Here is a 27,470-nt window from a genome sequence, read left to right on the forward strand (position 1 = left end):
AGCAATCTTACAATCTGAATAACAAATTTCTATTATCCATTCTAATTCTGTTTCAAAGTGCTTTTAGATGTATTAGCTCAGTCTTCTCAAAAATTGCATACTTGGGTTTTGAGTTTTGTGATATATCTTGTGATGCTGGTATATGGACAACATGTGGCTGCCGTGTCAAAGCCGCATGGCAACATAATCACTGTCTTAAATGATCTTGAGGACAAATATAAATGCCATTAAGACACAGTCACATCAAATGTAAAGGATAATCTCTCATGAACCAAAATGGGCAAGACATGCTATTAGAATGCTGAACTTGAGACCACCTAGCTCCTAGTTAGCCGAGTGTTCATGAGTTTCAAACTATTTTGTTGTCTTTGGGATCTCCGTCTCCCTTCACAGCCATTGTAGCCTCCCTCTCTCTTCCTAATATGCTCGCTTGATTAACATGTTACTATCCAGAACAAAGCAGCCATTTGATTGGCACCACAACCATCACTTGCAGTTTTCTGTCCCTTCATCATCATCACGCAGTGACAGCAGTATGTACTTTTTACAAGATATGATGCTATTACTAACCAACATTCCTTCTGCTCCTTCTAAACTTGGAAACTCTGCCACCCAAAAATATAAAGGCAAAAGATGCACAAGGGTCGTCACCACCTCCCCCAATGCACACTTTGTAAGATCATAAGATGTAGGATCAGAATTAAGCCACTTGGTCTGTTGAGTCTACTCCATCATTCAATCTGGTTAATATGTTACTTAACCACATTCTCCTGCCTTCTCCCTATAACCTTTGATCCCCTTACTAATCAAGAATCTACCTGTCTTAAATACATTCAATGAGTTTATTTAAGCTCTGCTTCCACCGCATTCTACGGCAATGAATTCCACAGACCAACCACACTCTGGCTGAAGAAATTCCTCCTCATCTCCATTCCAAAAGGTCATCCCTTCACTGTGAGACTGTGCCCTCAGCTCCCAGTCTCTCCTCCTCGTGGAAACATCTTCTCCACATTCGTTCTATTCACTCTTGGTATTCTGTGAGTTTCAATGAGATCCCCCATCTTCCTTCTAAATTCTGAATACAAACTCATGAGTCCTCAACCGACCCTCATATGACATGCTATTCATTTCCAAGATCGTTCTTGTGAACTTCCTCTGGACCCCATCCAACACCGTATCCTTCCTTAGAAACAGGGCCCAAAACTGCTCTCAATATTCCATATGTGTCTGATCTAAGCCTTCTATATCCTCAGCAGTACAGTTCTGCTCTTGTGTTCTAGCCCCCTCAGAAATGAATGCTAACATTGCATTTGCCTTCCCAACTGCCAACTGAACTTGTATTTTAACCTTCAGAGAATCCTGCACCAGGACTCCCAAGTCCCTTAGTCGTTCAGACTTATGAAGCTTTTTCCCATTTAGAAAATGGTCTATGGCTCTATTCTTACCAAAGTGCATAACCTACCACTTTCCCACGTTGTATTCCATCTGCCACTTCTTTGCCCACTCTCCTAGCCTCGGAGAAAATGAGGATTGCAGATATTGGAGATCAGCGTTGAACAATGTGGCACTGGAAAAGCACAGCAGGTCAGGCAGCATCCGAGGAGCAGGAGAATCAATGTTTTGGGCAGGAATGTGTTCTAGCCTGTCCAAGTCCTTCTACAGCCTCCCTTCTTCCTCAACATTACTTGTCCCTCACCTATCATTGTGTCATCTGCAAACTTTAGCAATAATGCCCTAATTTCCTTTGCCCAGATCATTAATATACAGCATGAATAGTTATAGTCCCAGCACTGACCTCTGCAAAACTCAAAATGCCCCTTTATCCCCACTCTCTGCCTTCTGTCAGTCAGCCAGTCCCCTCTATATGCCAGTATCTTTCCCTAACACCATGGGCTCTTACCTTATTTAGCAGCCTCCAACGCAGTACCTTGTCAAAGGGCTTCTGGAAATCTAATTAAATCATGTCCACTAGCTCTCCTTTGTCTAACTTGCTCAATACCTCCTCAAATAATTCAAACTGATTTGTCAGGCCTGACCTCCCCTTGGCAAAGTCATGCTGACCCAGCCATATTTTTCCATTCACTGCCAAATACTCCACAAGGTCATTATTAATAATGACCTCTAAAATATTACCAACAACTGAGGTCAGGCAAACTGGCCCTTAATTTCTGTCTTCTGTCTCCTGTCTCCCTCCCTTCTGAAAAAGGGGTGTTACATTAGCCATTTTCTAGTCCTCTGGGACTTTTCCTGACTCCAGTGATTCCCTGAAAGATTACTACCAGTGCTTCCACAATCTCCTCATCTAACTCCTTCAGAACTTTGGGGTATAGTCCATCATCTTAGTGAAGGCCACTCACTTAGCTCTACCTCTGACTCTCTTGAAGTGTGCTACTTGTGTTTTCCATTGTGAAGACTGGTGCAAAATACTTATTCAGTTTGTCCACCATTTCTTTGTTCCTCATCACTACTGCTCATTTCCCAGCTGTCCAATGTACACACTTGCCCCTCTCTGCCCTGTTAGATATCTTAAAAAAAAGCTTACAATCTTATGTTACTAGCTAGCTTACATCTCTTACAAAAATAAGATATTTCATCTCTTATTTTTACCTAGCCTCCCCTCCCAAACTATTGCTTTTTTAGTTGCCCTCTGCTGGTTTTTAAAGACTTCCCAATTTTCTGATTTCCCATTATTATTCACCACATTGTGCTTTTTTTCTCTTACTTTTATGCTGTCCGATTCCCCTTGTCAGCCGTAGTTGCCTCATTCTCCCCTTAGTATGCTGTTGTCTTCCCTGGGATGAATTTTTGTTGTGCCTCCCAAATTATCCACAGAATCTCCTGCCATTTACTGTTCCACTGTCTTCCCTGTTAGCAACCCCCCGTCCCGTTCCCAAAATCAACCTGCCTGACTTGGAACTAAATCAGTATTTCTCCTTTGTACCTCACTTGAAAACTTGGAGCTGTTTCTTAACAACACTGTGTTGTTATCAGTGAAGGATGGTTGCAATTCAAAAAGGCAACTGCTCCAGGGCAATTAGCCAGCAACACATACATCCCATTAACTAATTTTTAAAAAATGAATTCTCAAAATATTCAGATTTAATTAGCTATTATCACCCTTGAGACTCTGATATGTGTGTGATCACAGAAGTCATAGCAATAATTATGGGCGGCACAGTGGCACAGCAGTTAGCACTGCTGCCTCACAGCGCCAGAGACCCGGGTTCAATTCCTGCCTCAGTCTACTGACTGTGTGGAGTTTGCACATTCTCCCCGTGTCTGCGCGGGTTTCCTCTGGGTGCTCCGGTTTCCTCCCACAGTCCAAAAATGTGCAGGGTAGGTGAATTGGCAGAGCTAAATTGCCCGTAGTGTTAGGTGAAGGGGTAAATGTAGGAGAATGGGGTCTGGGTGCATTGCGCTTCGGCGGGTCGGTGTGGACTTGTTGGGCCGAAGGGCCTGTTTCCACACTGTAACTAATCTAATCTACTTATACAAGGTTCTCCCTGTCAGAACACCCCACACATGGAACATGGCTAGCAAGACCAAGCTACTTATGGCTGACGTCATGTAATGCAGCCAATATGACTTCCTGCCAAAGATTGGGTGCCGTAGTTTGAGGGCCATCTTACACCTGTGGTACATTTGTTTTGGCAAATGATAAGCCAGCCTTTTCAAACAATCTTGGCCCTAAGTTATAACATGGAAGGTCACTGAAACAGGTGAAAAAAAGGCATGTGTAGATATCCTTGGAAAGTACAGAGTTAGAATAGAGTAGGTTTGCCCATCCTTAGATTAGATTAGATTACACAGTGTGGAAACAGGCCCTTCAGCCCAACAAGTCCACACCGACCCGCCGAAGCACAACCTACCCCCTACATTTACCCCTTCACCTAACACTACGGCCAATTTAGCATGGCCAATTCACCTACCCTGCACATTTTTTGGATTGTGTAAGGAAACCGGAGCACCCGGAGGAAACTGGGAGAATGTGCAAATTCCACAGTGAGAGTGATGCTTGAAGGATTGGCTAAATGAGTTGTTGGGATGTTTGTCCACTCTCTCTGATGTCTCAACTTTGCCTTTACATATTCCCAATGACATATCTCAACTTATTTTGTCTCTTCCTGAATGAACCTTCTCCATTTTGCTGGTCACAAACTAGGGACTCCTATGAGTCTGCAGGGATTTTTGACATCTTCAGGAGACTTTGAGGAATTCTCTAAAGTGTTTCTAGAGAGTGATGTATTGCAATTCCCTGTATTCTGAGGAACACAGTATCATTGAACAGCATTAGTCAGGGGGGAATATAGAGTAATAGGGTAGAAGAATTGGGTCTGGGTGGGTTACTCTTCAGAGGGTCATTGTGGACTTGTTGGGCCAAAATGGCCTGTTTCCACACTGTAAAGATACTTACTCTTCTTAATCCAATCTTACTCTTGATAGTATTCATTAGGACATGTAGTGAAATGAAGACATGCCCCTTTATTAGAAAGTGATAAGAATGCCATGAAGTATTAATCTGATAGCTGACTTTATTCCATTGAAGCGAAGACCTGCATGATCAGATGTGTTTTAATATTCCTTGTAGGAATTGTTGAGTCCTCAACTGGTTTTCATGATGCTCTCTGCTATGCAATTCTAACTCCAATTCCTACTCACCAGCAACATCAAAGGTCAGTCTTTCTAGAATGGCAAAGCTATGAAGGTCCCAGTAGTCTATGAATTATTGGTGATGCATGATCTTATGCCTAATGCACACCTCTGCCAATTTGCCATCCAGGAAGTAACAATGTACTGCGATAGACCTCTTGCAACTTGTCTCACAATCAGCACACCCAGGGTATAAGGAAGACTGGGGACAAATGTCAGGCAAATTGAAGGCCAAGTAAATTCATTGTAAAACAATGAAGCTGTGTCTTATGCAACCATTTTTCAACTTTGCCATCAAAATTTATTTCAACTCTGACTTCTGTGTCTGGTTTCTCACTTTTCTGTTCTGTTGGAAGAAACCTTTTCAGTCAAACCAAGTTAGCCAGTTAAACACCGTTCGTAATAGAGTTTTCAAATTAACAGAGTATGCTTGAATGCCAATGCATAGCTCAACTTCTGAGGACTGGTTAACAAAATGAAAAGGAGATAACTCTCCTGCCTTACTTTTCAGTTGCAAACTTTGGGAGCCTTTTCCTTCCTTTTTCTGGTAAGAGTTCATCAACTGTTGTGAAACTTGAAAGAGTTCAGAAAAGATTTACAAGGATGTGGACAGAGATAGAGGGTTTTAGCCAAAGGAAGAAGTTGAATAGGCTGGGGCTGTTTGCCCTGGAGTGAGAGAGGCTGGCAGGTGTCCTTATAGAGGTGTATAAAATCATGAAGGGCATGGATGGGGTAAATAGACAAAGGGTTCAGGGATCCAGAACTAGAGGCTATAGCTTTAGGGTGAGAGGGGAAAGATTTAAAAGCGATCTCGGGCAACTTTTTCATGGAGGGTGCTGCATGTATGGAATGAGTGGAAGTGGTGGAGCATGGTACAATTACAACATTTAAAAGGCATCTGGATGGGTACATGAATAGGAACGGTTTAGAGGGGATGGGCCAGGTGCAGGCAAATGGGACTAGATTAATTTAGGATATCTGGTCAGCATGAACAAGTTGGAGCGAAGAGTCAGTTTCCATGCTGCACATCTCTCTGACTATATGACCCAGTTATGCTTTTTCCTTTGACTTATAAGCAGTTGAACTTTTGTCCATCTCTTAGAACACAAATGATGAACTTTATTAGGGAGTCAGCACACATGGTTTTTGGAATCCAAGTGTACTAGAAATGGTAAGTACAGCAAGTAAGTGGAAGTTAAGCAGGGTCAACTATGCTAGTCATTTTAGTTGTTAGGATTCTGGTTGAGAATGGGAAGGCAGACAGATTTGTTTCCCTCCAACAGTATCACAACCCTCCCTTTTTCTTGATTTCATTGTTAGTGCGCCTGTTTGTTCCATAATATTGCATCTCTGGTAAATGTATCAAAATAATATCTTCATTTTCCCTAATAGCCATGGCAATTTTTCCCTTTTTCATTCTTTACCCTTGACTATCATTTTAGTATTTCTTACTTTGTTTCCATATAGTGTTCAAACTCTTACTTTCCAGGTTCATGAAATGATTCACAACATTTTTTAAGACTATTTTGACCCATCTAGCCATTTTATGCCTTGATTTTGCTAATTATCTTCCATTCTGTATTAATATATATCATTTGTACTTTTTAAACATAAGACCAAAATGAGTAAGAACAGTTTTCACATTTAGTACTGCCAAAAAGAAAGTGCTTACCACTTCATCTGTTTTATTCATGATCAAGATTAAAGAGCATATTGTATTATAAATGGATTGCAAATTTGTTGATTTTTCACTATTGAAGTTAATCAGCTAAGCTGCTCATACATGGGAGAAATAATCCTTCCCTCTAATTTTTTGATTCATTATATATTATTATAGAAGTGAATCTATGTCATGTCTTTCTTTGTACTTGTCAGCTGGAGCTTCTATATTTCTGCTTTGTATACAATTAACTATTGCAGTACAGTGGGTGAACTATCTTTTTCAGCTGTAAGCAAACTGTCAGTATCACTGATCTAATATCTCACCCAGTGGAAATCTTTCCTGGTTTATCAAGTTAAAACTCATTAAGAATTCGCTTAATCACATCCACAGCCAACTTCAGACTAGTTGCACTCAACTAAAAGAATCACATTAGGAGTTGTATGTCAGGCAATCAAATATTTTTAATGTGGATTCCCCTTTAGCAAAGCTGGACTATGATATGCTCAGTCACGTCACTTTCCACTAATGAACTCATAGCTCTCATTGTTTCTAGCATCTGTCCAATAAGCTATAAGTGATGCATTGTGAAACTTAACTTTACTTTCAGTTGGTATTCCAACATAACCGAGCTTTGCAGGATCTTTCTGACTGGATTTGGATTGACCTGAGGTGTTCATTCCATAGAGACCTTAATTTTAATTTTGATTTTGCACCTGCAACTAATTACTTTGAAGGCAGAACTCCTTTCTTTGAACAGCATAAGCTGGCCTGGGATATTTGAAGATCCCCAGTTCATTTCTGGGGATCTGATCACCATGGTTCCTATCTTTTGTTGTTAATTGATCTCGATCGCAAAATGATAGGCGATTGCACTGGCCAAGAAATTGGACTGGAACCAAGTTCTGAGCTGTGTAGTTGCAGTGAGAGCCTCAAGATTATGGAGGCAGGAGTACTACTGGCAGTAGGTCTGATTACCTGTATCTAGGTGTGGCACCACTTTACCCTGACTCACTAGATGATGCTGCCACTACATGAATTGTGCCAATCAACTCACCTCTCCTCTTGTGGGAAGAACTGTGATCAGACTACAATGCTTGCTTCCCGCTTCTAATTGCGCTGCTGATCCCTTGCCACTGCTACCACGTTCTATTATCTGTGCCTAGATCAATATGAGCTCAAAGATTGAGGTTAGAGTCATAAGGATGTACAGTACAGAAACAGATCATTCGGTCCAACTCGTCCATGTCGACCAGATATCCTAAGTTAATCTAGTCCCATTTTCAGCACTAAAAACCATTCCTATTCATATACCCATCCAGAATGCCTTTTAAATGTTATAGTTGTCCCACCCTTCACCACTTCCTCGGGCAGCTCATTCCATACACAAACCACCCCTTGTGTGAAAAATTTGCCCCTTATTTGGCTGTAGCAAATTTCAAATAAGCTATCAAGTCTTCACTCTCTTCTTCTTGAGACCTGCAAAGATCATTTTTGTTCCTGGAAAGTAGGTGACTTTCCCCTCTCACCCTAAACCTATGCGCTGTAGTTCTGGACTCTTCCACCCCAGGGAAAAGACCTTGTCTATTTATCTATCTATTTATCCTACCCATGCCCTCATGAGTTTAAATAACCTCTATAAGGTCACCCCTAAGCTTCCGACGCTCCAGGGAAAACAGCCCCAACCTATTCACACTCTCCCTTTGGCTGAAATCATCTCTCCTTGTCAACATCATTGTCAATCCTTTCTGAACCTTTTCAAGTTGCAAAACGTCCTTCCTATAGGAGGGAGACCAGAATTGCACACAGTATTCCTAAAGTGGCCTAACCAATGTCCTGTACAGCCGCAACATGACCTCCCAACTCCTATAGTGTTGTAACTTGTGTGATATTCAGAGGCTGTTACCTTATGTGATCATAAACTGGCATCATGGTGATACCACATGGGTGATTCCATCCTGTCCAGACATGGTGCTCACATATGTACAAAAAAATTATTCAAATAGCTTTGCTTCCATACACTAAAAGAACATTCAGTTCACAGTGTGTCTTTGGTAGAGCTATCCAATAAATCTTTTTTTTAACTACGGCTTTCTCATGTTTTCCCTTCAGTTGTAAACCCAATTCCCTTTTAAACATTATTATTGTATGTTCCACTATTCCTTTAATTAGTACATTCCAGATCATAACATTCTGAGAAGAAGTTTCCTCATGCTGCCTGCAGCCTTTTGTGAAACACCTTAAATCTGTCTTTTGGTAACTGGCTCTAAAGCCACTGAAAACAGTTTCTCTGTCTTTACTCTAGCTAAAGAATTAATTATTTTCTTACAATACAAGAAGGTTCATTTGCAGCATTTCTGAATTTTGTGTCATCTGCAAACTTCATAATTATTCCCCATGAATTAAGTCCAAATTAATAATTTAAAACAAAAAGAGCAGTGGTCCTAATACTGACATCTAAGGAATACAATTGTGTACTTCCCTCTAGTCTGAAAACCTATTGCATTACTTTCTGTTCTACAGCCAACTTTGTTTTCTGTCCCATTAATCCTATGGGATTGTAATTTTTCTAACAAATTGTTGTGTGTTGGTGCTTCAAAGGTCTTTTGGAAGTTCATATATGCTATACTTGCTAACCCTCACTTTTACTTCATGAAAGAACTCAATCAAGTTAATCAAACATGATATTCCCTTAAAAATTTCACTCTGTCCTTCCTTTGTTAGTTCATAATTTTCCGGATGTGAAACAGTTTGATAATGGATTATTGTCTGAGTTCCCCAGTCACCATCATTAGGTTTACTGCTTCCAATTGACAGGTTCAACTGCCTCCCCTTTTTCAGTTCTCCAGTGCTCTGGCACCATCCCCCCAAATATCAAATGATGTTTGTGGCCAGAGCCTCTTCACACCATAGAATGTATCCCATGTGGATCAATCTGACGATTGCCAACTCTATAAGAACAGCTTTCTGATTTTGATTCTATCCAATAAAACACCACGGTTTTCTCCTTTATTACAATATAAGCTGCATTCTTTTTAATGAAGACATATGGAAATAAATGTTTTTTTGCTGTGAGCTCCATAAATTGTGAAGAGCAAAGCAAATTATTGTGCATAACGTTGACTCCTTGTCAGGAACCCAACGGAGCATCTTCCGCCCTTTCAAGCATAGCATTGCATTGAACTCAATACCTCACTATCCACGTGGGGATGACTACAGTGAAGTTCAGCTGATTTGAATGGCAGATTTCATAAGCTTGTCATTTACCAGTTTTCTGTATGAAAGGGCCAGGACGACAACAGGAACATTAGGATTTGGTTCATATTTACAGATTTAAACCAATTGGATCCTCTTCATATAAATATCCTTGCCACCTGTATTTTAATATTGCATGCAGTCAGATCAGAAAGGGAAGTGAAAGGATAAACCTGCCCATCTTTATTTAAGCTGTGCCTACCACACTGAAGTCCACAAAAGAGGAAGAAGTTAAAATTGACCTTATTATCTTAACACTGTTTTGATCTATAATAAAACATAACCCTGGATCAAGTTTATGGAAATCAGCTGATTGAAAAAAGACTTAATGGTGTTGAAAAATCTGATGTGACTGTAGAAAAAACGTAGTCAATATTTAGACATGTAAGAAATTTAACATAGAATTACTTCATGAAAGAAGGTCATTCAGCCCATTGTGTCACAGTCTTCAAAAAAGCTATCAATTAGTTCCACCTCTGTATTCTTCAGATTTACTTTCTTCCTAAGTGTTTATCCAGTTTTCTTTTGAAATTTTAGTCTGCACCTTCTACCCTTTCAACCATTGTATTGAACTCAACATCTCATCTTCCACAAAGAAAAAACATCTGATCATCTCTTGGGTGCTTTATTAGTACTGGAAGTATTATTTAATTGCAATAATATTATTAGGACATTAGTAGTTTGGACCAGTATTTCTGCGTTCTTATTCCATTACTATTCCAATTTTAGTATTATATGGTAGTATATTGGGGTCGGGATCTTCAGCATCATCTGAATAATGCACTGAACATTACCTGACTTTTTATTTTCCCAGTTTCCGAATCTGGTGTCAAACGTCTCAGCCTTTCTCCTATTCAGCATCTTGGAATAAAGATAGTTGTCAGGTAGTTTGCACTTTCTGCACATCTTTTAAACTTTTGTTAAAACTTTTAATTTCAATGCAGCAGGTCATTGAATCAAGCAGAGAAATCTTTTGGAATTCATAGTTGTAAAGTGCAGGTAACTCTTGGTACTTGGAAGAATGTTGATTACTTTCAAATTCTATTGATGTAATTTATTTATCTTTACATTAGATGGCGCTAATGCCATCACAAAATGTAAATGTTTCAAAAGTAATCCTGTTTAAAGGTAATGTTTTAACTTTTATTTTACAAATATTCGACTTCTGTATCAATTTTGTAATAATATGCAACCCATTGATGGTCAACAATACATGTTTGTGTAGACAAAACATGTAAAAATCATTCATTAATATAAAGCTCTTACCAGTATGAAAAACACTCGATAGCATTTTTCATTCTTTAGATTGTTGAGATAAACTCTAATAACTTAATATATTTCAAATCATTCTGTTTCAGATATGGCAAGTTCCTTGGTTTACTAAAGGATGATTCTGACCAGGAGCTTGCGAATTTACTGAAGCACTGTGAAAGATTTGTGAAACAGCAACAAATTACCATAAGCTCCTCACTTCGTATCCTTATGTGTGGCTTGCAACTTTGTGTTTTGAGTGCTTTTTGCTAATGCAGAGCCATATGCTTGTCTTCATTACCATGAATTACATACACAGTACTGTATAGATTTGATTACTTTGGATTCCCAAAACCCTGCCTTCATCTGCCTTTTTGATCCCACTGGAAATTGAGCCTGAGCTATTTTCCATGTTATTAACTTCTATTTTGATGTGACTTAATCAGAATATTCCCAAGAATATAACTAAACAAGTGATTTCTTTTAATATGGTCCCTTGGTGTTAGAGGAATAATGATCAGAAATTAGCTTGCATTCCTATCCAGGTTAAACAATGTTTCTTACTAAATTAAAATCTATCATCAGAGTATTTCTGATCTCAGTAAGTCGCCAAGTTTATTGCACCTTGTTCATCAACACAATATGTTTCATTGTAACTTTAATAACCTGGTCACAAGAAGTGCTCAGTGGAAACATTTTAAAATTAAACTTTTTGGTTTTCTGGCTGAACTTTGAGCATGGTTTTGTTGGCAGATGCCATTTGCAAAGTTTTTTTTGTTACAATTTCTAGAAATGTATTGTTATATTGAAAGATACCATGCTACAGGTATTCTAGTTTGGGTAGTTCATTGTCATCAATCCTCTTTCTAGTTGAGTCTACGATGTGCGTAATTATCAATGTAACAGGAAAGACTACTGGTGAGTCTATACAGCTTTTCTTGGATAACCAGATAGTGCATTGCACAATAGTAACAGGTTCAATATACATTAACTTGTTCAGCATAATTGTAAAGATTCCTGGAACTGTACAGGATACATTTGCTCCCATAGGTACTAATGAAGAATTCAACTGTCTACATGCAAAAACATCTTCAGGTGGGGTGAACTTCAATATAGCATGAACATTAACTCCAGGGTCAATAACTTATGCAAGACATATTGGCAGATGATCAGACTGAAACTCCAAAAAATGAAATAATTATAAGCAATACATTATAAGCTGAAAAGAGAAATGATGGATTAGCATTTCAAATGGAGAATTTTTATCAAAATGCCAGTTCTGCCAAAAGGGCTCTCACTAATAGGTAACTTCTAGCAGTGACTGATCGATTTACCATTGAGAATAATTTTTATATTGCCTGTAATGCAACAAGCCATCCCAATCTATTTAATTAATCATCATAGAACGGTATTTGCCACTGAGACCAACAGAAGAAGTGACCAAAAGCTTGGTCAAAGTGTTAGATTGTTAACGTGTTTTCTGGTTCTTATTAATTAGAAATAATCACACTTTAGACTCAAAATGTTGGAGCTTCATGGGGTATAGTTCTTGCATCTCTTCGCACAAGATTGCTGTGTAGCAGCCAACTTGTGGAATCAAGGAAAGGTATTGACACAATAATTAATTCATAGCTCTATACCTATTTGTGTAAAAAAACATAATGTTGCTCTAGCACTGTTCCAATTATTAACTTTCCTTTTTATAATGTAAAGATTAGCAATCAACTTTTCTCAATAAATTAAAACTTGTAGTATGAACTCTGTCTCTGACACCCAAAGATCCCTCTGTATATCAATGCTCCTAAGGATCCTGCCATTTACTCTGTACTTTCCTTTTTTATTTGAACTTCCAAATTGCGTCAGATTACACTTGTCTAGTTAAAGCTCTATCTACCATTTCTTGCCCAACTTTCCAATTGATCTGTATCCTGCTGAATCCTTTGACAGTGTTCCTCGCTGTCCACAACTACATCCATTTTCGTGTCATCTACCAACCTACTAATCAGACCACCTACATTTTCATCCAAATCACTTATTTTACAAACAACATAGGTCCCAATATTGATCCTTGTGGAAAATTGCGGGTGACAGACCTCCAGTCAGAAAAACACCCCTCCACAACTATTGTCTGTCTTCTATGACCAAGCCAGTTTTGTATCCAACTTACCAACTCACCATGGATTCCATGTGACTTAATCTTTTGGACAAGTGTATGATGAGGGATCTTGTCGAAGTCCAAGTGGACAGCATCCACTGTCCTTAACTCATCAACAGCACGGTGGTTCAGTGTTAGCCTCACAGCTCCAGGAACTGAGGTTCGATTCCAGCCTTGGGCAACTGTCTGTGTAGAATTTGCACATTCTCCCTGTGTCTGCGTAGGTTTCCTCCGGTTGGGATACTCTTCAGGGGATTGGTGTGGATTTGTTAGACTGAAAGGCCTGCTCCCACACAGTGGGGATTCTAATTCAATTATCTTTGTCACTTCTTCAAGCAACTCAATTAAATTTGTGAGGCAAGACCTTTCCCCATACAAAGCCATGCTGACTATCCCTAATAAGTACATTCTTTTCCAAATACGAGTAAATCATGTCCCAAAGAATAGTATCAATGCTTTTGAAATTCCAATAAGTAGATGAAACTGTTAAGCTGTGAAGTTATATAAACTCCCAGCCCTTTAAAATATCAAAATAAAAAATAGAACAATTTTTTTTAACTGACTAATAGAGGCATCTTTTTGGTTTTTTTAAAGGATAGGGATTTAAATAACTTCACTGACTGACAGTTTTCAAGACCATTTAAAACTATTGTAAGAGCTTGTGACCCCCTCCCCCGCCCCCAGCCAGACAGTGGATTAGGGTTCTTAAAGCCAAAGTTGAGTCTGTTTGAAGTCTGAACTAAGAGTTACACATGGATCAAACCTTTAAACAGAAAAGCCCATTAAGCTAGGACTGAGCCTTTTTCCATATTGGTTAGAAAGAAATGTGGTGCTAGTAGCATGATCCTTTAGGAGTCACATTATTTCCTCTAGGTCAGCCTCCGAGTTCTACCATCCTGTTAATGTCACTTGGCAATAGAACAAAGAAAGTGAATTTAAAAATCAATCTTCACCATCTTTCTTGAGTCTTCCATTACACTTAAGACTATTTATGCACAGTCCAATAGTTGAGTACTTACATATTGGGACACTTGAAATAGTTGATTTTGGCTCTTGCTCTAGAACTTCATTTTCTGTCTACTCTTATCATCCCAATGTAGCCTGACAAAATTGAAAGATTTAGTTAATCTGTTCTCAACCTTGGTGTGACTTGAGATAAGCCTCTGACCTTATTCTTGCTACCCCTAAGACCATCTATTTCCATCCATGTAACGTCACCGCCAACTGTACCTCTGCTGCTGAAACCATCATTGCCGCCTTTTTCAGTTCTGTGCTGAACTATTCCAGTGCCCTCCTGTCTACTCTCCCCACATTCTACATCAACCTGAGGTCATCCAAAACTCTATCTGTGTCTTAACTCATAGCAGGTTCCCCTGCAAGTCACGCACCAGCCTGACTTGGAACAATATTGGACGCTGGATCAAAATCCTGGAAGTGGCTTCCGAACAGCACTGTAGGTGTACCTCATCCCCATGGACTGCAGCAGTTCACAAAGGTGGCTGACCAACACCACCTTGAGAGCAATTAGATATGGGCAGTAAATTCTGGCCCAGTCAGTCATGCACACATCCTGTAAATGATGGGATGCTTTTTTAAAACAAAATTTCCCATATCTTGTATTCACTTGCCTACATTACCTTGTGGTCCAGCTTCTCATCCTTGTTTTCAAAATCTTCCATGGGCTTGACCTCCCTTATCTTAACAATCTTTTACAGCTCCCAAAGGATGTAATTAAACTTTGTAAAGAGAGGCTGGAGATGCTCAAATTATTTTCTTTAGAGCAGGGAAAGCTGAGAGGGTCCTGTTTGAAGTGTATAAGTTTTGAGGGGCATAGACAAGGTGGATAGAAAGCCACTATTCCCCTTAGTTGAAGGGTCAGTAATAAGGGACATAATTTTAAGGTTAAAAATGGGATATTTAGAGGGAATTTGAGAACAAATGTCTTCTACATTCAGAATTATGCAGTTTGGTCCAACCAATCCATGCCAAACATAACCCCAAATTAAACTAGTCCCATCTGCCTGCTCCTGGCCCATATCCCTCCAAATCTTTCCTAGTCATGTATCTATGCAAATGTCTTTTAAACATTGTAATTGTACCCATACTCACCACTTCCTCAGAAAGTTCATTCCACACGTGAACCACAGTCAAGGTTGTTGGAAATCTGAATGTTCTGCCCGAGAAGGTAGTCGAGGCCAGAAACATCGCAAACTTTAAAAATTTGGATCAGACTTGAAATGTCATAACATTCAAGGCTGTGGGCCTCAGGAAAGTGGGACTGGTGTAAATTTAGAGTAATTTTTGTCAGTTCAGACTTAATGAGCTGAAGGGCCTCTATCCTGTGGTTGTATGAACCTTTTGAAATATCTGTTTTGCACTAAATCTGACCACTTCTGTGTCCCTTGATTTTAAGTTCTTCACAATTGGTGGCTGTTTCCTGAGTTGCTAAGGCCCCAAGCATCGGAATATCTTCTAATACCTCTACAAACTTTACCTGACCTTTCTCGTTTAGAATGCTTCTTCATGCCTGACATAATTGACCAAGTTTTAGGTCATATATCCTCTTAATCAGCATAGTGTCATGTGTTGTTTTGTAATGCTTTTGTTCAGGACCTTGAGGCATTTTGTTCCCTTAAAAGTGCAATATCTATAGAGGTTGTTGTTTTGGTCAAATTAGCTGTAGTATCTTCATAAATAATAGTTTTGTTGTTACAGTTTCTGGCAATCAAAAATAATACTAATCCATGCTAAAAGTGTTCAAACTCAAAAACCTAATTCACTCACTGTCATGACCAGAAATAATGCCATTTAGATAAGTCATTCATCCAAAAACCCCATTGTTCTGTTATGCAAAATGCATCATCTCAATTATATTATCATATTTTTGACACCTCTGGAGTTCAATCAAGTCATGACATCACTTCAAGAGAGACATAAATGTGCCATCATACCAAGTTGTCCACAATGTTGCATGTGCAGCAGGAAGTGGCTTTATTATATTTGATGAGTAATATGACTTCATGACCATGTAAATTGCAATGCACAATGCTGCTCCAAGCTCCAAAGACAATTCAACTGTCATCCTTGTAACCTTCAGAAATATGTACCATATCAAAACCAGGAAAGATTGTAATAATTCTAAGAATCTATGTTGTCCTAATCATAGCAGCAATTTTAAAAGCATTTGACAAGGCTCTTTGTATTATATTCTACAACTGTTCAACAACTGTGTTGAAGCAATCTGCTGGCTGGCTTCTTCCTGTGGTTTTCTTAATTGAGGGAGAAGTCCCCATGAGCAGTCCAGAGTGTTTCCCCTTATTATTTCTCTCCATTGTAGTAAAACATTTGGTCTTCAGAAATTAATCAATGAGAAGATGGCAAGTTGGAATCTATACATACCCATTCATATCATCATGTGTAGGGTCACCAGCAAGCTGAGGCACAGTGCAGCAGTTCATCTTGCCTAAAACAGAATTCAGATATATATCAATACTTTGTAAGTTAATTCAAATTTATGACTTAATAAGAACTGTAAAATGAAAACATTCTATTTCAGAACAAGAAAAATATGCAGGTTTTAATTGTTACATTATTTAAGAAAATAGTGATCATTTTGCACCTTGTTACTTAAGTTGCTAAATATTTACTAGATTTTTCAGCTCAGCCATACAATGATGTACAACTATATAAAAATGATTTGAAAATATAGAACAATTTAACATAATTTGCACATGTAATATGAGAGATGAATTCAAATTCAGTACTGGAAACATCAAATAAAATATCCTTGACTGCAACTTACAGACTGTCTACAGGGTGATTATGTTGGGCATGACTGGTTTGCATCTACTGCATTTCTGATAATGTCAGGGGATGGAGAGAGAACTCTAAGATTTCTGCAACAATTTTCAAGCCTTCTTGTCTCAGCATTTCTCTGGTTACCACGCCTGCATGCTTCTGTATGTTTTCATGAAGGAAACTCTGACATGGAAGTTTTTTTTTAAAATTACATTGTAGTTTGAAAATTTTTGATAAAACTTAAGATACATTTCTCCACAAAGTCACGTGCTGTAGACTTCAACAGCAAGTTGATAGGAGGCATGTTCAATGGACCAACAGTCAGCAGAAAAGTAGTGTACTGGTTATGTAAATAAACTAATCCAGAGGTTTGTATGGTCATTCAAGTCATTTGCAGGTTTGAATTCAATATAAAAACAGTGTTGATTTCTCTCCTGGACAAAGCAGTAAGCAGAGTAAGGAGCCTGTCTTCATTATTAGAGTTAATGTGACCCACAAAATTGAATTGGAGACAAATAAAACCTGGATATTTGCTCAAAAACCTGTATCTTGATAGAAGTGCAGTACCAGGAATGAATTTGATGCTATTTCAAAATGGCATCAGCATTTTACAATAAGTACATATGAAACAAGCAGAGATCTGGAGTGCCCATATGAAAAATGTGGGAAACAAAACCAGCTGAAAGTAATCTCATGGGGCATTTTTGAACTCCCAGGAATAGATTCAAAATAAGAGATCTTCCACTATGATGAAATAAAGAGGAATTTATTTTCTTGGAGGGATGATTAATCTTTGGACTTTGCCACACAGTTGAGCAGTGGAGACTAGTCATTGAGTATATGCAAGGCTAAGGTCAACAGATTTTTGATCTACATAGAAGTCAAGGACTATGGGCAGGCATGAAAAAAGATTTGTCATGATCTCACTGGTTTACCAGCTTGACTCAGCAACCAAATGGCTTATTCCTGATTTATTATGATGTGTTTGTGATCCTAATCAAGGATCAAATGACTTTCAAGACAAGGCTCCAAGCCTACTGTTAACAAACAGTGTTTGAAGACACCAAAATCTTCAGGTTTCTTCTCTCTCCCTCTGCTCAACTTGTATAAACAATAGCAGGAATTGAATGTGTGTGTTTTTTCCCCTAAATATCAGTTAGATTTGGGAGAAATTTTGTGTTGCTTTGAAAGGGATTCTGGTAGAATTTCTTTTAATTCAGTCAACATTTATTGCCTGTCCAGGTTGCCCTACAGAAGGTGATGGTAGGCTACCTTGAACTGCTGCAGTCCACATGCTATAGGTTGACTCAGTACAGTTAGGGAGGGAATTCAAGGATTTTGACCTACTGACAATGAAAAAACGGCAAAATATTTCCAAGTCAGGATGGTGAGTGGCTTGGAGGAGAATGTGAAAGTTCCCATTGTATCTGCTGCCTTTGTCCTTCTGGATGGAAGTGGTCATGGGTTTAGAAAGTGCTGTCTCAAGAGCTTTGGTGAATTTGTGAAGTGCATTTTATAGATAGTACACACCGCTGTTAATGAGTGGTGGTGGAGGGAATGGATGCTTGTGGATGTGGTGCCAATCAAGCGGGCTGCTTTTTCCTGGATGGTGATAAGCTTCTTGAGTGTTGTTGGAGCTGTACTCATCCAGGCAAGTGGGGCATATTTCATCACAATCCTGACTTGTGCCTTGCAGATGATGGACAGATGTTGAACAGTGAGAAGGTGAGTTACTTGCTGCAGTGTTTCTAGCTTCTGACCTGCTCTTTTAGTCACTGTGTTTTGTGCAAGTCCAGTTCAGTTCTAGTCAATGGTAACCCCCAGGATGTTGTTAGTGGGGCATTCAGTGATGGTAACACCGTTGAATTTCGAGGGGTTGTGGTTAGGTTGTCTCTTATCAGAGATGGTCATTGCATGGCATTTGTATGGTGGAAATGTTACTTGCCACTTGTCAGACTAAGCTTAGATATTGTCGAGATATTTTTATATTTGAACATGGACTGCTTCAGCAACTGAGGAGTTGTGAATTGTGCTGAACATTGCACAATCATCAACAAACTTTCCCATGTCTGATCTTATGGAGGGAAAGTCATTGATGAAGCAGTTGAAGATGCTTCAGCCTAGGACGCTGTCCTGAAGAAGGGCTTATGCCCGAAACGTCAATTCTCCTGCTCCTCGGATGCTGTCTGGCCTGCTGCGCTTTTCCAGCACCACACTTTTCAACTCTGGTCTCCAGCATCTGCAGTCCTCACTTTCTCCTTGCAAGTAATCCTGTTTGGTACCTTCACTAAGTTGACATCTCATTTTTAGATATGCTCAGCGCTGTTCCTAGCATGCTCTCCTACGCTCTCTATTGAACCAGGGTTGATCCAATGGCTTGATAGTAATGGTTGACTGGAGGATATGCCAGACCATGAGGTTGCAGATTCTGTTGAAGTTCATTTCTGCTGTCATTGATCACCCTCAGCACTGGATGGATGCCCAATCTTGAGTAGCTAGATCTGTTCGATGTTTGTCCCAATCAGCATGGTGATAGTACCACACAAAACGATGGAGGGTATTCTCAATTTGAAGGAAGAACTTAATCTCCACAAGGACTGCAGTGGTCATGTTTACCGATATCGTCATGGACAGGTGTATCTGCAGCTGGCAGATAGTTGGAGATGAGGTCAAATATTGTTTTTGCCTCTTGTTGGTTCTCTCATCACTTGCTGCAGACCCAACATAACAGCTGTGCCCTTTAAGACCTGACCAGTTGCTGCTGGGCCAATCTTAGTGGTGAACTTTGAAATCCCTCAGAGTACATTTTGCACTCTTGCCACCCTCAGTGCTTCCTCCAAATTTTGTTCAACGGGAAGAGTATTGATTCATCAACTGAGAGAGGACAGTTTCCTTGCCCATGAAGCTATGAGACCTCGTGGGGTCTCGGATCAATGTTGAGGCCTCCCAGGGTAACTCCATCCTGACCGTATACCACGGGTCTGTCTGGCACATATCCAGGGATAATGATGGTGGTGTCTGGGATATTGTCAGTTATGATTCTAAGAGTATGACTATGTCAGATTGTTGCTTGACTAGTCCATGAGACAGCTCTCCAGTTTTGGCACAGGCCAAGATGTGTGTAAGGAGGACTTTGCAAGGTCAATAGGGCTGTTTCTGCCATTGTCTTTTCCAGAGTTTAGGTTGATGCCAGGTGATCCATCTGGTTTCCTTTCTTTGTTGAGACGTTGAAGGGATAGTTACGACTGAGTGGTTTGTTAGGCCATCTTTAGAGGACAGTTGAGAGTCAATCACATTGCTGTGGGTCTGGAGTCACATGTCGGCCTTGCTAGGTAAGGATGCCAGATTTCCTGCCCTGAAGGATATTAGTAACATATGCTATGTACTTTTGTTTAAATTGATGGAAGTGATATGTTAACAGAAGGGTGCCACCATTTTTATAGACTCAGATTTTCATGTTGCCCCAAATGATTACATCTAAATGCTATTGCCATTGATTTCCAAATACATTGAATTTTAAGCTTAGGATCTCTTTTTGCATTTTAGCTTGATTATATTAATGTGGAATGAAAGCTGTGAAAATTAATCAAGATATGCAAGTGGAAATCGTGTATATTCCAGGACAGTGCAAGTATTACTTCAATGCTCATTCATGTTTTTTTTGGCAGATTCATCTTTCTGTGCAAAATGCAGAGTCTGGTATCCATCCAGTATATTCTTGTACAGCTTACTACATTGAGATGTTACTGAAGATCGAGGTGCCCCTTGTCTTTTCAGCTTTCCGCATGTCAGGGTTCACTCCATCACAGGTAAAATGTTAATTTAAATAAATGCGTGCATGAGAAAAGAATCCTAGCTACAACCAGAAGGTTGAGTCATAAAAGGCATTTTGAAATTAATTTTAGTAACCTGTGGGGTGTACTCTTAAAAATAGATTTAATATTAACCTATGAAATTAAATTTGCTAGATATTTTTATTTTATAGTAAAATGCATGGTATTGAGTACAAAATGAATATTGCACTACTAATGATTATATTTCTGTTGGCTCGTGATAAGTCATGGAAGATATCATTGTTTTAATCTTCAATTTTAATTTTTGTGGATGAACACAACTTGAGATAATGTTACACTGGAATGTTACAAAGTTATGCATAATGTACATCAGAGGCTGCAGGATGACTTGGACAGGCTGGCTCGATGGGCAAGTATTTGGCAAATGCAAAAAATGCAGATAAATGTGAGGTTTGGTGGCAAAAACAAGAAGGCTGATTATTACCTGGGTGTCATGGTGGAGTAGTTGCTGATGGTTGACATGCAGGTGCAGCAAGCAGTGAGGAAAGCTAATGGCGTGTTGGCCTTCATAGCGAGAGGATTTGAGTATCGAGTAGGGATGTCATGCTATAGTTATACAGGGCCTTAGTGAGGTCACACTTAAGTATTGTTTGCGGTTTTGGCCTCCTAGTCTGAGGAAGGACATATTTACTGTTGATGGAGTCCAAAAAGGTTCACCAGACTGATTCCCAGGAAAGCAAGACTGACATATAAAGGAGGACTGGGCTTGTACTCACTGGACTTTAGAAAGATTACAGGGAATCTCATAGAAACATAAAATCCTGATGGGACTAGACACGTTGGATGCAAGAAGAATGTTCCTGATGTTGGGGAAATTCAGTAATAGGGGTCACAGTCTAAGAATAAAGAGTAAACCATTCATGACTGAGATGAGGAAGAATTTATTCACTGAGGGTTGTGAACCTGTGGAATTCTTTATCACAGAAAGCTCTTGAGGCCAGTTCATTGGACATATTCAAGAGGGAGCTAGATGGATCATGGGGTATGGAAAGAAAGCAGGAGTGCGATACTGGAATATCATGATCGGCCCTGATCATATTCCATGGTGATGCAGGCTCAAAATGCCAAATGGACTATTCCTGCAGTTAATTGCTATGTTTCTATATCCCTTTCTGTGATAGCACCAATACCAAAAAACAGGCATGTAATGTTTCCCACTTCGGTAAAAACAATGACTGCAGATGCTGGAAACCAGATTCTGGATTAGTGGTGCTGGAAGAGCACAGTAGTTCAGGCAACATCCAAGGAGCTTCGAAATCGATGTTTCGGGCAAAAGCCCTTCATCAGGAATAAAATCCTTTTATTCCTGATGAAGGGCTCTTGCCCGAAACGTCAATTTCGAAGCTCCTTGGATGCTGCCTGAACTGCTGTGCTCTTCCATGTTTCCCACTTCACCTAACTCCCAAATTGAGCCAATAATTTTCCGACAAATAAAACAGCAAACTGCACATGCTTAGGACCTTAACCAAAAGCAAACATTCCTGGAGAAACTCAATAAATCTTACAGCATCTGTGAGAAGGAGGCAGAGTTAACATTTCTAGTCTGGTGACCCTTCATGTGAATTGTATTTTCAGACAAAATTTGCTATCAATTTTTATATTTCTGTTTACAAAACCTTTGATTTAGACTGGACATTTTCTTAGCTGGATTGCAATTGTTCTGTCAGTCAAAACAGAAAAACATTTCAATAAACACTTGAACATTCAAGAAATATAATCCACTTCAATCCGACCTTAAATGATACATGTGCTAAAAGATGAAAAATTTGCTATAATGTTGGAAACTTGGCAGGCAATTCGTGCACAGTAAGGTCCAACAAGCAACAATCATTTATAGACCAGATAATCTCATGCAACAGTATTTTTCAAACAATAAGTTCCATCCTTATTATCATCATTTTCTGGTATTGATTAGGAAAAGATTATTGACGAGGATGCCACACTTCTTTTAGTTGTCAAATTTACATTAACCTGAAGCACCAGAACAAAGAAATAAGTTTTCTGTTTCATGTTTAAACTCAAATACAGCACCTTTACTGATACAGTGCTCTTTTAGTGAGTGTCAGGTGAAGTTGAGTTCAAAGTGTGAGCATGAACTCATAGCTTATTGTTTCAGTGTTGAGGGCTCTGCCAACTGAGAGCAGTTAACATTATGATTCCTGCTCGGTTAGGTTGTGAAGCCTGCCAACAACACTGCCAAATTTATGTTACAATTTCATTAAGACCAGTGATTGTTTTTCAAACTTAAAACAAAAATAAGTACTTGCTAAGGGAATAAAGCCACAAGTTTGAACAAATGAAGGAAACATTACCATACAAATATAGTTTTAACATTCAAAATTAACGTGATAGTTCTAGGTTAACAGATAAGCTGCATAACAGAACACCCCACAGTATGCATGACGGATATGATCAAGACATCTTATGGATTTCTCAATAACTCACATCATCAAATCTCATTAAAATTTTTCCTACTTCCCAAAGGATGTTAAATCTTCACTTGCTAAGATCTAGCCTCTGTACTTCCTCAATAGCAACTCCTATTCCTGCTTAGTCTTTGGCCTGCAAGTAGTAGTCAAGCAATACAATCTCAGACGTACAATGACCAATGGCTGCTAAGCCTCTTATTCTCCCATGCTGGTTAAACTGGCACTGCCCCAGAGTTTCTCTGAGCATTAGTCTTTCTCAGCTGCACCAAGTAAATATTGCTTGGAGGTTTCTTTACCCAATAGCTGTGCTGAACTATAAATGGTTCTCAGACCTTCTGTTAGTCACAATTTCAAAGCACTAATAGCAGCAGTTTAACTGCTTAAAACCTTTTCCCCTTTCTTTTGATTATATGTCATTCGCCCTTCACATGCTGTTTACTGATCTTAAGCTGATGGGGCTGGGCAATCAATACTTTCCCTAGGGAATCCCATCTTTGCTATCTGGCAGGAACACAGTGGTAGAGAGTCATACAACAGAGACCCTTTGGCCCATCGAGTCCGTGCCAACCTACCGATACTAATCCTACAAACGATTCAAAGACCATAATATCCTATTCTCTAAATTTTACTGTTCTCCAGCCAATTTCATCTCTGAGGCTGCCAAGTTCAGAACACACAAAAAACACAGAGACACAGAAAATAAACTTTATCATATGATTTCCTTTTAATTAATTAAACTCTACAACACAATGCAATACTACTAGTACAACTGTAGAATGAGACCAAATTGAGTAGTTGTGAAAACGGTAGAGAATTCCTCCTTTCACTATTAAACATGGATCCTGTGGGACTCCTGGTGCTGTAACTGATAAATATTCAGGATCACCCAGTATTCAGAATCCTGAAGGATATTTCTGTGCTAGAAGCAGCGGAGTTAGCCAAGAGTTAGCAGGGATGGGAACTATACCATAGAAATCGGGGTTGGCAAATATTAGACCTCAATTCAAAAAGGGAAAATAGGATACTCCAGGAAATTATTGACCAATCAGCTTGTTGGAAGGAAGCTTGACAGATTCATGATGGAATGATTCTCGGCAGATCAAAACTACTGTCTTTACTCTGACTCCAAACACTTTTCTCACCATCAGTCATCCCCCTCCTCAACCACAGTTACCTGAACATCCTTCAAAATCATATCTTCAATCTTGTTCTGCTCCCTGACCTGAGGTCCCAAATGAAATCCATCACGTTGATCAGTTACTTTCACATCGGTCCGCCGTTCATCTTTGCCCCACCTCACCTCTCCCTTTGATCTCTTGTCAGCTGTCACAAAGAAGGCATGGTTGAAGGCAGCTGAGGTGATCAGCAGCACCATAGTTCCATGTCATGGATGCAATGTAAAATGCTGTTTATTGATCTACCGGGTGAAGAAAAGTGAATACCTTTCCTGATTCAGATATGTTCTGTGCTTCAAACTACCTCCGTTCTGTTTTGCAAAATCCACTTTGTTAATGTCATATGCATGCACCTAATTTTATTTCATTTCATCAGTGACTGAAAATATGACAAAGCTGAGTACTGTAAATGACAACATTTTAACAGTGAGGATGCTGCCGTGACTCAGTCATATTACATTATTTTGTCTTCCACAACCTTCGTAGGTAAAGTAAATGCCCTGAGGAACTCCTGCAGAGATGTCCAATTAAAAGTGCAGGATGGTATGCCAGGAGCAGCACAAAGCATATGAAAATGAAGTGTCAACCTGGCAAAGCTACAAAACAGGACTACTGGCATGCAAAATACTGTAAGCAGTAAATGATAGAGTTGCACAATGTCACAGTCAGTGGGTCAAATCTAAGCACTGCATACCCAATTACAAATTGTGGTGGACAAGTAAACAATGCACTGGAAAAGGAGACTTCACAAATATCGCTCCCCTCAATGACTGGAGAGTTTAAAACATCAGTGCAAAAGATATGGAGGGTGCAGCATACACAACAATCCTAAACATGAAGAGCCGATTGGATGATCCATCTCGGCCTGCTCCAGAGGTCTCCTACATCAGATACCTGTCTTCAGTAAATTTAATTCATTCCACATGATATCAAGAAATGGTTGGAGGTACTACCTACTGTAAAGGTTATGAGACCTGTTTACATTCCAGCAATAGTCCTAAAGACATCATCTCCAGAACTTGCTCCAACCTTCACCAAGCTGTTCCAGTTCAGCTACAACACTAGCATTTATCTGACAGTGTGGGAAGCTGCCCAGGTATGTCCTGTACACAAAATACAAGACAAATCCAACCCTGCCAATTACTGCCCCATTAGTCTACTCTTGATCATCTGCAAAATGATGGAAAGTGCAATCATTAGTGATAGCAAGCAGCACCTGCTCAACAGTAAATTGCTGACTGACTCTCAAATTGGGTTCCACCAAAGTCACTCAACTCCTGATCTTATTACTGTCTTGGTTCAAGTTGAATACCAGAAGTGAGTGACTGCCCTTGACATCAAGGTGGCATTTGACTGAGTGGGATCAATGGGTATTAGGGAAAAAGGTCTTCATTGCTAGGTGTCATACCTGGCACATAAGATGGTTGTGATTGTTGAAGGTCAGTCATTTCACTTTCAGGACATCTCTGCAGGAGTTCCTCGGGGCAGTGCCCCAGGCCCAATCATCATCAGATGCTTCATCAATGACCTACCCCCAACACACAACGTCATACGGTCAAAAGTGGGGATGTCAAACAATGATTGCACAATGTTCAGCGCCATTTGCATCTCCTCAGATTCTGAAAAAGCCTATGTTGAAATGCAGCAAGTTTTTGAGTCATAGAGCCATACAGCATGGAAACAGACTTATGCCGACCAGATATCCTAACATAATTTTATCCTGTTTGCCAGCATTTGGCCCATTTCCCTCTAAACCCTTCCTATTCATATACCCATCCAAACACCTTTACAATGCTATAATTGTACCAACCTCCACCATTTCCTCTGGCAGCTTATTCCATACATGCACCATCCTTTGGGTGAAAAGGTTGCCCCTTAGGTCCCTTTTTATATATTTCCCCTCTCACCTCATACCTATGACCTCTGGTTTTGGACCCCCCCCACCCCAGGGATAAGACGTTGATTAATCACCCTATCTATGCCCCTCATGATTTTATAAACCTATATAAGTCACCCCTCAGCCCCTCAAGGGAAAATAGCCCCAGCCTATTCAGCTTCTACTTCTAACTCAAACCCTCCAACCCTGGCAACATCCTTGTAAATCTCTTCTGAACCCTTTCAAGTTTCACAACATCCTTCCTATAGCAGGGAGACCAAAATTGCATACTGTATTCCAAAAGTGAATTAACCAGTATTCTGTACAGCCACAACATGACCTCCCAAGTCCTATATTCAGTGCACTGACCAATAATGACAAACATACCAAACACTGCCTTCACTATCCTGTCTACCTGGGACTCCGCTTTCAAGGACCTATGAAACTGTACTCCAAGGTCTCTTTGTTCAACAACATTCGCCAGGGCTTTACCGTTAAACGTTTTAGTCCTGCCCTGATTTGTCTTTCCAAAATGCAGCATCTCACAAAAATCTAAATTAATACTCCATCTGCCACTCTTCTGCCCATTGGCCCATCTGATCAAATCCTAACCAATTTGCAGACTTGGGCTGAAAAATGGCAAATATCGTGCACAAATAACACAATTGCCAGTCAATGGCCACCTCCAATAAGAGACATCCTAATCACCGTCCCTTGGCATTCAATGGTATTACTTTTACTGAATTCACCTACTATTGACATCCTGGGAATTGCCATTAACCAGAAACTGAGGTAGACCAGTCACATAAATATACTATCTGCAAGAGACGTTCAGAGGCCAGGAATACTGCAGCTATTAACTCACCATCTGTTTCCCCAAAGTCTATCCACTATCTACATGGCGAAATGTGGATGTGATGGAGTATTTCTCACTTGCCCAGATAAGTACTGCTCCAATAACAATCAAGAAATTTGACACCATCCAAGAAAAAGCAGCCACATTTAGTACCACATCGACAAGCATCCACTCTCTTCATCACTGATGCTGAGGAGCAGCAGAGTGCAGCATCTAAAAGATGTAATGCAGAAATTCACCAAGGATCCTTAGGCAGACCCTTTTAAAACCATGGCCACTTCCATTTGGAAGGACAAGGGCAGGAGACATATGATAACAACAATACCTGCATGTTCTCCTCAATGTCACTGAGCCTCATTCGGACCTGGAAATAAATTGGAGTTCATTCAGTGTCGTTGGCCAAAATCCAGGAATTCCCTCCCTAACAGCTTTTGGCTGTACCTACAGCAAATGATAGCAGTGCATCAAGAAGACTCGCCACCACCTTCTCAAGGGCAACTAGTGACGGGCA

The 27,470-nt window shown here is 39.7% G+C and overlaps 1 protein-coding gene across 4 annotated transcripts in view; it reads left to right on the forward strand.

Annotated features, from left to right (window-relative positions):
- Positions 1-27,470, forward strand: part of tbc1d32 (TBC1 domain family, member 32) — a 251,277-nt gene that overhangs the window by 185,845 nt on the left and 37,962 nt on the right. For all 4 annotated transcript variants that reach the window (XM_043684307.1, XM_043684303.1, XM_043684311.1 and 1 more), the window contains 4 exons: positions 10,380-10,449; positions 10,924-11,039; positions 16,776-16,930; positions 20,438-20,578. In XM_043684307.1, the coding sequence (XP_043540242.1) occupies positions 10,380-10,449; positions 10,924-11,039; positions 16,776-16,930; positions 20,438-20,578 (482 nt within the window). The remainder of the gene's footprint in view (positions 1-10,379; positions 10,450-10,923; positions 11,040-16,775; positions 16,931-20,437; positions 20,579-27,470) is intronic.

Source organism: Chiloscyllium plagiosum, chromosome 3 (assembly GCF_004010195.1).
Source record: "Chiloscyllium plagiosum isolate BGI_BamShark_2017 chromosome 3, ASM401019v2, whole genome shotgun sequence".
In the NCBI taxonomy this organism is placed as follows: Eukaryota; Metazoa; Chordata; class Chondrichthyes; order Orectolobiformes; family Hemiscylliidae; genus Chiloscyllium; species Chiloscyllium plagiosum.